Genomic DNA, 10713 nt, shown 5'->3' on the forward strand with positions numbered 1-10713 from the left:
CTATTAGACCCCTCTAGTGAGTTTACCTATTCACTTACTACACTTTTCAACTCCAGAATTTGCTTCCTTTACATAATTTCTATACCTTTACTGACACTCTACTTGTTCATACATCGTTCTCCCGATACCTTTTAGCAATTTCTCACGGTTTCCTTCAGCTCCTTGAGCATATTTAAGACAGCTGATTTAAATGCCTTGCCTAGTAAGTCCGACATCTGGACTTCCTCAGAGACATCTATTAATAGAAATTCTATTAATTTCTTCTGAGAATAGGCCAAACTTTGTTTCTTTGCATGTTTTGTAATATTTTGTGGAAAACTGGACAATCAGATAATTCTGGAAACCAGATATTTCTCCCTCTTCTGGGTTGGTTTTGTTGCTTGTTATACGCTACGGCTATATTTGTTTAGTGACTTTTCTGAACAATTTTTGCAAAGTGGGTATTCTCTGCCATGTGTGCTCTCAGAAGTCTCTCTTCCATTAGCTCATATTCAGCCAGTGTTTTAACAAAGATTTCCTTGAATGTGAAGAGCTAAAAAAAAAAAAAATAGAGAAGAAGAAAACAAAACCTCCCCCAGGCTCTGCAGCCTGGCTCTGCGCCACAGCATCCTTCAGGTTGCAGCCAGGACGCCGGCAGCTCCGCCAGTCTGCACTTCCTCCTCGCTCTGTGCAGGTGGAAGACCTTCCCCAGTCTCTTCCGAGCAGTCCTCCAGTCCTCAGCTCACACGTGGCTTTCCAAATTCCCCATGAACACAGGTGCTTCTGAATGCCCAAATTTCCCAAAGAAACCCTCTCCCCAGCTTTCTCTGCCTGGCATTCCCACGCTCCTGTCCCCAGGCTGCCGCAGTCGCCCCTCAGTCTCGTGAAGGTCTGGGAAATGCCGCTGCTGTTCCACACTCTGCTCTGAGTGAGCCCAAGTCAGGCGAACAATTCAGCGGTTTCTTTGGTGCAATAAATCTTTGACTGTTTCCAGAGTTCTGAAGAAGTTAGTCCTGATGGCTTCTGCCTGATTTTTCAAGGTCTCCGTGGAAGGAGCTGCCCACTCTGCCGCCTCCCTGCCACCACCACTCTGCCCGTTTCTGAACAGCATGAGCAGGATGCCGGAAGCAAAGCTCTGCTCGGCCCAAGCACCACAGTCAAAACAGTATTTAAAATAAGCTACAATCTATACTATGTCCTTAAAAAAAACAGCTCAAAGTTACACCTCATTTACCTGGCCACTTGGCGGTTCTTTGTCCCTAAACTAAGGCTTGCCTTTTTTTCCCATGACTCCACCATACCACCATTTTATGCAAAAATTTTTAATGATTAATTTTTAAACTCAACGGAAAAAAGTGTTTTCAATAAATGGCACCAAGACAACTCGATATTCATGCAAAAGAATATGGACCCATAACTCTCACCACATGCAAAATATTCCAAAAGCACAAGCAACAAAAGAAAAAAAATAGATAAAATTAAAAACGTTTACGCATCAGAGGGCACCATCGAGCAAGTGCAAATATAACCCACAGAATGTATCTGACATGGGGCTTGAATCCAGGCTTTCCATAGAGCTCTTATAGCTCAACAACTAAAAGACAAATAACCCAGGTAAAAAGTGGGCAAAGGATCTGCACAGACATTTACCCAGAGAAGATACACAAATTCTAGCAAGCATATAAAAAGACGCTCAACATGATCACTCACTAGGAAAACGCAACCCAAAACCACAATGAGACACTACTTCACACCCACTATAATCAAAAAGTAGTGGCTATGACCAAAAGGGCAGTTAGGGCCTGGCATGGTGGCTCGCACCTATAATCCCAGGACTTCGGGAGGCCAAGATGGGAGGATGACTTCAGGCCAGGAGTTTAAGATCAGCCTGGGCAACATAGCAAGACTACCATCTCTAAAAAAATTTTAAAATTAGCCGAGTGTGGTGGCGCACACCTGTAGTTCCAGCAACTCAGGAGGCAAAGGAGTGAGGATCACTTGAGCCCAGGAATTCGAGGTGACAGTGAGAGGTTACAGGTTACAGTGAGTTACGACTGCACCACTGCACTCCACCCTGGGTGAAAGAGGGAGAGCCTGACTCTGAAAAGAGGAAGGAGGGAGGAGAGGAGAGGAGAAAGAGGAAAAAAGGGCAGACAGTAAGTAATAAGTCTACAAGCACGAGTGAGGACATGGACACTCGAACCCTCATACATTGCTGGCAGGAATGTAAAATGGTGTGGCCAGCTAGGAAAACAGGTTAGCAGTTCTTCAAAATGCTAACCATAGAGTTACCATATTATCCAGCAAACTCACTCCTAGGTATATATCCAAGAGGGAAAAAAAACAATGTTCATGCAAAAGCTGGTACACGAACGTTCAAAGCACCATCATTCACAACAATCACAAAGTAGAAACAACGCAAACACCCAGGAATGGATAAACAAAATGTGCCATACCATGCAGAGGAATATAATTTGGCAGCAAAAAGAAAATAAAGTACTGACAAATGCTACTACAGGATGAACTGTGAAAACATGCCAAGTGAAAGCAGCTGGTGACAAAAGACCACCTACTGCATGCCGCCATTCAAACAGCATGTCCAGGGTAGGCAAAACCAGAGACAGAGAGTAAACCAGTGGTGGCCTGGGCCTGGGGTCAGGGAATCACAGTTTCTTCTGGGAATGTTAAAAATGTTCTAAGTTTAGATGATGGTGATGCTTAACAATTGCATGAAATATCAAAAACGCTGAATTGTATGCTTTAGGGGGATGAATTTTATGTTTTGCGAAATACAGCCCAATAAGCTGTTAAAAATAATTTTTGAAGGGATTATATCAAGTAATCATTGTACATGTCCACTTACACACAAAAATACAAAATCCGCTCTACATTTCATTTGCAAACAGATGCTGGGATTATCACGAACAACCATTTAGTCTTTCAGCATCTCCCTCACTGCCGAGATCTCAGTCACTTTTTAACTGTCACATGCCTGTTTGCAACGGTCTCCCCCTTCTCTTCCCAATACGTTGCTGCTTTTCCACAGTACGGACCAGAAAGTCGTATGAACAAGCTTTTTAAGAACATAAATTAAGCAAAGGTTAAGCCTGGAACGAAGGTCAAGGAAAGGTGCATTCATCAGTTACCAGACTGGATCACGACAGCTATTGCTTGTGCTCAGAGGCCTTTTTACTGAAGTACAGTTTAACGCCACGGTATAGACAGCTGATGTTTACAAGTGTGTTTAAAATATAACGTGAAGACGGATTTTAGATAAAGTGATACTATGCTTCACAGAAAATGTACATATACCAGTTGGGTTTCATAGTCTCAGTACTATAATAGAACACATTATACAATTATCTATGTATATGCATGTGTGTTTGCGTGTATACATGTATATAAAAATAGACATATCGAGTATCTAGAGAATGAACAAAATGAATAAAAATCTACCCTGAAATTGTATGCATTATATAAGAAAATTAATTAGATACAACATACAATCACATAATACTACTGTCGATAACAGAATTAAGACATGTTTTCTTTCATGTGTAATGCTAACTCTAAAATGATGGTCCCATTAAGCAAATGCTAAACAGGATTAGAAGTGTCTTGCTGACCTCTTACTGTGAGCTTGCTATATAGTTGTGCATTTACTTCCTTGTCTCGCTGAAAACGCCGATATTCATCAACTGCTTCCCGCATGATAATAACAGCCAAGACAAATCCCTATAAAACAAAATAAGGAATTTTAGAAAACTAAATTTTAACAAAACAGTACGAAAAGTTTCTTTATTATTCAGTTTTACTTTTTTCCTTCGATTTATATTACTCTCTAAAACATAGTGAAAACAAAGATAAAAGGTAACAATGAAATGTTACAAAAGGAATATAATTCAATGTAAAAGATTTACAACTCTTAGTATACCCAAGAAAAAATTGTTAAATTCACGTCATAATAAGAACTTCAAGCTAAACCTCAGAAAATACTTAGTAACCCAAAAAAAGAAATTAACAATTTTCAACAAACCCATGAATTATATTTAGAACACTTAGGCATTCAAATAGTAAATTAACGATGACTTACATAAAAATCTTACACTTAATTTCTGCATTTGAGTTTTTCTGACAGAAGAAAAGCTATGCAGGAACACAAAACAACTCCCAGATGCGACACCCGTACAGACTGACTTTCCTACATGGTGCGTTAAGATGAATTGCGCGGAGGAGCTCAGCTAGTGTCTTCACCTCACTTTTTAAATAAAGTTCTGAACAGATTAATTTGATACTAAGTAAACTTTTGTATACTTGTAATCTACTGTGCAACCTGTCACACCACTGCCATGTGCTGGTGTCCACCTTTTCAATGGGCTGCATAGGTATTTTCCGACACGTTGCAGAAACATTCTTCCATCCCTCTCCCCACGATTAAATGAAAAAACCTCTTCGACAGGCTCCCTGCTGAAGACCTCGCTCCGGTCTACACTGTAAATAACAGAACACTGGATGAATTTCCACTGAAAGGACAATAATCGTTTTTATTCCAGCTTTCTTCCTTCTGTATAACCAGTAGGCTAAATGAAGTGTGCTGTTGGAGAATATGTTTCTTGTATTTACTGAAACAGGATTTTCCCCAAACACGCTATTTTAAAAGCCCTTAACATGGCATGGTTCAGACGTGTGCCCCTCGAGCCTCCCACTCAACGTCAGCCCCACAGCCTGTGCTCGGCCCTGCGGCGTCTCTCCTCGGCAGTCCTCGCTCTCCCTCACCATGAGCGTCTCCAGGTCACTCTCCAGCCAGTGCTGCGCCTCCTTGAGCGCACCCAGTCCCCTCCCCTGCGTCCTTCACAGCTCCAGTGAAACCACTCTCAAGTAAGGTGGGCCACCCTCTGTGCATGGCCACTGCTCACCAGCCCCTCCTTCCTTCCCGACTCTCCACCCCTGGGCGTCCCGGACGCCACACGCCCTGGCTGTCCTTCTGCACATGTCACCTGAGGGATCCTCCAGGCATCCACTGCCGTCGCTATTAATAATGCTGCTCTCCAGCTGCTCACGGAGCTTCCACGCCTCTCCAGGTCACCCTCCACCACCACGCTGGGCCACCAACCCCAGCCTCACCGCCCTCAAAATCATCCTCGGGGGCAGGGGGGAACCTTCGGCAGCTCCCCATCACTTATGCTCCTTTCACTGAAATACGACGCTCCCCTCAAGCCCCCCGCCCTAAGAATGGACAGATCTCTAGCCTTGCCTCCCACTCACCACTGCTGTACCCTACAACACCCAGGACCTGCTGGCAACCTCCCAAACACCATGATGTCTCTCACCTGACCTTCGAGGTTGTCGGAAACACTGTCTCGAGAAGCATCCTAAAGCCAACTCTTGGACTCACCGAGAAAGAAATTGTGACAAATTGGCAACGTGCCCCACTCCACAAAGATGGCAGGTGTGGTACCGCCTGTGCCACGGATTTGCTACAGTCCCCACAGAAGACAACTGCTGATGGCAGAGTAAGACCCTCACCTAGGTCCTTTGCTGGGAGGGGGGGAGTTCCTAACAGGTGGGGGGTGGGGCCATAGCTTTAGCACATACTGCATTCATTTTTTTCAATAATGGCTTTGTTGCTACATAACTCATATGCCATAAAATTAATGATTTTCAAGTCTACAATTCATTGTTTTTAGTACATTCACAGAGCTGTGAAACCACCACCAACGATCTAATTTTATAATATTTTCTTCAACTCCCAAAAAGAAACCCTGTACCCGTTAGCAGTCAGCTCCCCTTCCCTCCTTCTCCCAGCCCTTGGCAACAACTATTCTACTTTCAGTCTCTGTGGACTGGCCTGTCCTGGGTGATATGGCAACTCTATGTTTAGTGTATTGAGGAACTGCCAAACTGTTCTCCAAAGAGGTTGTTCCACTTTACAACCCCATCGGCAAGGAATGAGGGCTCCAACTGCTCCTCATCCTCACCGACGCCTGTAACCACCTGCCCTTTTGACTACAGCCATTCCAACAGGTGTGAAGTAGTGTCCTCCAGTTTTAATTTTCATTCCCCTAACAACTAATGATACTAAGCAACTTTTCATGTGCTTATTGGCCATCTGTGTATCTTCTTTGTCTAAATATTTTGATCCTTCACCCACTTTTTATCTGTTATGTCTTTTTGCCGTGGAGTTTTAAGAGCTCTTTATTTGTTCTGGATACAAACACCTTGTCAGGTATGCGATTTACAAATATGATCTTACAAATATTTTCTCCCATTCTGAGTTATCTTTTTACTTTCTTGATGGCGTCCTCTGACGCAAAAAAAGTTTATTTTAATAAAATCCAATTTACCTATTTTTTCTCTTGTCATTTGGGCTTTTGGTGTCTTACCTCTTTGTTTTCCTCTAGGAGTCTTACATAGTTTTGGCCCTTACACTGAGGTCTATGACCCACTTTAAGTTACATTTTGTGTACAACGTGAGGTAAAGGTCTAACTTTCTTCTTCTGCATGTGGATCTCCAACTGTCCCGGCATCATTTCCTGAAAAGGCTACTCTTTCTCCATCGAGCTGTCTCGGTGTGCTTGCTGAAAATCAGTTTGATCTGTATCACCTATCTTCATGTCAATGCCACACTGTCTTGATTCTGTAGTTTGCAGTTTAAGTTTTGAAATGGGGAAGTGTGAGTCCTCCAACCTTGGTCTACTTTTTCTATAATGTCCTGGCTATTGCATCCCTTGCATTTTCCTATCAATTTTAGGATAAGCTTGTTACCTTCTGCTAAAAAAAAAACAAAAAAAACAAAAAAAAAAACCCAGCTGGAATTCTGACAGGGATCAGTGTGGAGTGTGCTGCCACCTTAACAATACTAAGTCTTTCAACTCATGAATAGGAGATGACCTTCCATTCACTCAGACCTTCTTTAATTTTTTTCAAAACTGTTTTGTAGTTTTCAGTATGTAATCTTGCACTTTAGATAAATTTATTCCTAAGTATTTTTTTCTAATGCTATTATAAACAGAATTGTTATCCTAATTTCATTTTCAGATGGTCACTGCTAGTGTATGCAAATACAAATGATTTCTGTATATTTATCCTGTATCCTACAATCTTGCTAACTCATCCTTTAGTTCCAGTACTTGTGTGTGCAGATCCCTTAGGCTTCCTGTATACAAGACCATGCCACCTGTGGATAAAGCAGACAGATTTTTCCTTCCTTTCTATCTAGTTGCCACTAATTCCTTTTTCTCGCCTAAGTGCCCTATTTATTAACCTTCAGTGCAATGGTGGATAGAAGGTATGGCAGCAGATGTCCCTGTTCCTGATCTTAAGGAAAAAGCATTCAGCCCTTTACTCTTAAGAGTGGTAGTTGAGTGAAGTAGTTAGTTGAGTGAAGTACAAAATTTTAAGAACAAAAGGGATTTTACATTATGATAAAATGTGTCCACAATAGAGTGAAAAATGTACTATAGGGAATTAGGCCCAGTTTCTCCAAAGTTGATAACTTGTCATGATAAAACAGCAATGAAATAAAAGTGGTTATCAGAGAACTTATTAGTTAGACACAAGAACCTGAATACAAATTATGTTATTAGAACTAGAGTTAACAAAGGAAAAACAAAGAAAATAAATATGAAAAGCCAAAGTAACAGATACCCTCCAAGAAAGTATTAAGAAAGTTGGTATTATCAAAAGGCTTAAAACGTGCACTTATTTAACCAGCAGTTTCACTTGTAGAAACTTATCCTAAAGGAAAAAATCTAGGATCACTGTATGAATATGAAAAATTAGAAATAACCTGAGTGTCCACAAATAAAAAATTTACAGTACAGTCGTATGATGAAATACTCTATTTCCCTGATTCAAAGATGTCACTGGTTTTAAGACACATCAAATATTTCAGTAATAGTCTTGGTGGGAAAGACAATACCACTGTAAATATACATTGTTTATAAGTCACACCTCAATTTCGATAACATGAAAAATATGCATCTTCAAATTCAGAAAATACACTTCTCTACAGCCATTGCCATGTAAGAGAGTATTTACTGTTACAGACTCATGTTCATGATGGAGAGGTAATCTCTTAAAGTTCTATTTGTGACTGACTCACCTAACAGACAAGAGCATGAGTGTTACCAAGCATATTTTATTTATATATTGCAGACAGTATTTTAAAGGAGTGGTTCTTAATCAGACAAGCATATCATAATCACCTGAGAAAATTTTTTTTAACACAGAATTGCTCAGGCCTTATTTGAATCGTGTATCTTTACCTCTAATCCCCAGGGAACAAAACTCACACATACCTGTTATTTAAAGGTGACTCTAATTGTCACCCCTTTAAGCCTATGACTTAGACACAGCAGAAGTTAACTCTGAATTCATTAAGAAGTGATAAAGCACAAAGATGTGTGAGTTCCTAGTGCTTCTAAGAACTCAAGGAGTGAGTAAAAATAAGTTTCCGCTTGTAATGGAGTAGTATTAGAGAAGACGGAATAAAGAGGGGTAGGTCCCAATTTCTGAAAACAGGAGTTAGACACTCTAGGAGGAAACAGAAACCTGTCCAGGCAAGGGTGCTAGAGTGCACAAGCTGCTTTGCAGCCCACTTCCCAATCTAGGTTTATCTGAGTGAGTAACAGCCGCCAAAAGGTGTCACCACCGTCTCCAGCACCCACGGCCAGCCGAGAATGTGAGGAAAGGGACGCCGATGTCATCACTTCCTTCTCAACCACCAGAGTCTGCAATAGATGGGCCTCGACCTCAACAGTTTAAATCCTCTGAGTTCTCAACTGGGTCACCACAGGCAGGTGGCTCATGGAAGACAAGGGCAAGCAAATCTCACTGCAGGAGAGCTGGCTCTTCCCACTACCTAGGTACCCACCAGGTCAGAGGTTTAAGCTTTAGCTCCCTAGAAAAACCAAAACCAGAAACAAGAAAGGCCACAGTAAAACGCTGTCACACCCTGGGAACAGCAGCATCTGTGCGTGAGCCTGCAAGTTAGACGAGACAGCATGGGCCCTCGGGCGGCCTAGCCACAGCCTTTCTCACTTCTCCAGGTAACCCAGAGGCACGTGAACAAGTACCCAAATAATATGCATTTTTGTAAAAAGAGAAAAAATTCCATTGGTACATTATCAAATTACCTTTGAGGGTTCATCATATACCATATATTTTTCCAAATATCTTAAATGAGTACCTCCAATTTAGACATAAATTCAGACACAGAGAATAAAAGAACTCTACTGAAGTCACACAGCTCACTAGCAGTGGGGACTCCGGATGGCAAGGTTCCAAGTAACGGGTTTTGCTTTTCTTTCTTATACTTCACCTACACCTCCAATGCAGAGACACTCACAAAAAAGAATGGATTTTAAAATCAGACTAAAAAATCACAATCCTCATAGATGGATTTCTCACCTACACAGGCTATCTGGTTGCCAATTATGTATTAACAAAGTACCAGGAAGACATTTCATATGGAAGATACAGTGTTAAAAACCCTCAGAGCCGGATTTTCTGTCTAAAAACTTTTTGCAAGGACAGATCTATGACATCTTACTAATTCTGATAGAAGCATTACAATCTATTTTCTTACTATGATTAATTACACCAGCTTTGCTTTGAAGAACTGTTCTGAAGGCTGAACAATATGAAGGTGACCATCATTCTGACATGATAATGCAATGAAATCACTTTCCAGTTTACTCTTCTATTATATGGGAAAATATAACAGAAATTAGTTCAGAGCTAAAACTAATAAATAATATTAATATTTACTGGAGTAACTGAAAAAGATTATTAATTAAGCTGTCACTGTTTTCAAAAATATCTCAATTTTAGTTAGAGTAGAGGGCAAAATCTTGAAGGAACTTGTATTTAAAATTAGTAGACAACAGAAATAAGATTTTTGAACCACCAACTGTAAACATAAAACCACCAACTGGTATTATGCTTCTGTGGCAGGTTTCTGGCTAAGAGAAATCTGGAAATGTTAACTGATACTTGTTTTGAACAACCTTACAGATACCTTAGAAGGTAGGCGGAGAAAAGATGTCAAAAACATAAAGTGTCTATAAAGACCACAAGCTATTATAGGCCATGGACATAATGGGGTTAAAATAAACTGGTAGAGAAAATGCAAGAACTCAAGAGGTTATGAAGAAATCCTTGCTTAAGATTTCCTTTGGTTAAAAAAAGAGGTACCTATATATATTTCTATTTTAGAATCTGCATTCTTTTAAATAACTTCCTTTAAAAGAATTTCTTTAAATTTAGTATATGTTTAAAGGTTCTTTAATTTTTATTAGATTAACAAAAAGATCTATATTTAATATCTGGATTTTCAAAGATTTTTACAAATTTTTGAGGTGAGTCTAGATCAAAGATCCGATATACCCTGAGCTTCCTGGATTTGAAAGTGAGCAGAATGTGCACATCGACTTAAGATCTTTGCTGAATCAAAGGTTAAAATGCATATAAATGGCACAAGCATACATACTATTTGCCATTTGTTATCTGAGAGAAGGCATCAACTGTGGCTGCTGCCAAACCAAGGAACAAAAGAAAATCATTTTAAAAAGCAGATAAATTCTGAAATCTAATGGTATGATATTCAGAATATGAGAATTCACCTATGTGTGCCAGAAGGCAACATAAACATTACTCAAATGGAAAAAAAAAAAGGGCTTTTCACTTCTCTTTGTAACACTTAAAACACGATCACAGTAGAATTACAGTATC

General features: G+C 40.3%; 1 protein-coding gene across 1 annotated transcript in view; it reads right to left on the reverse strand.

The window, feature by feature from the left end:
• ATP9B (ATPase, class II, type 9B) overlaps positions 1-10713 on the reverse strand; it is a 244986-nt gene that overhangs the window by 194991 nt on the left and 39282 nt on the right. Inside the window, exon 5 of the mRNA XM_012657822.1 lies at positions 3606-3714. Within this exon, the coding sequence (XP_012513276.1) occupies positions 3606-3714 (109 nt within the window). The remainder of the gene's footprint in view (positions 1-3605; positions 3715-10713) is intronic.

The sequence above is a fragment of the Propithecus coquereli genome, unplaced genomic scaffold, assembly GCF_000956105.1.
Source record: "Propithecus coquereli isolate 6110/MARCELLA unplaced genomic scaffold, Pcoq_1.0 Scaffold560, whole genome shotgun sequence".
In the NCBI taxonomy this organism is placed as follows: Eukaryota; Metazoa; Chordata; class Mammalia; order Primates; family Indriidae; genus Propithecus; species Propithecus coquereli.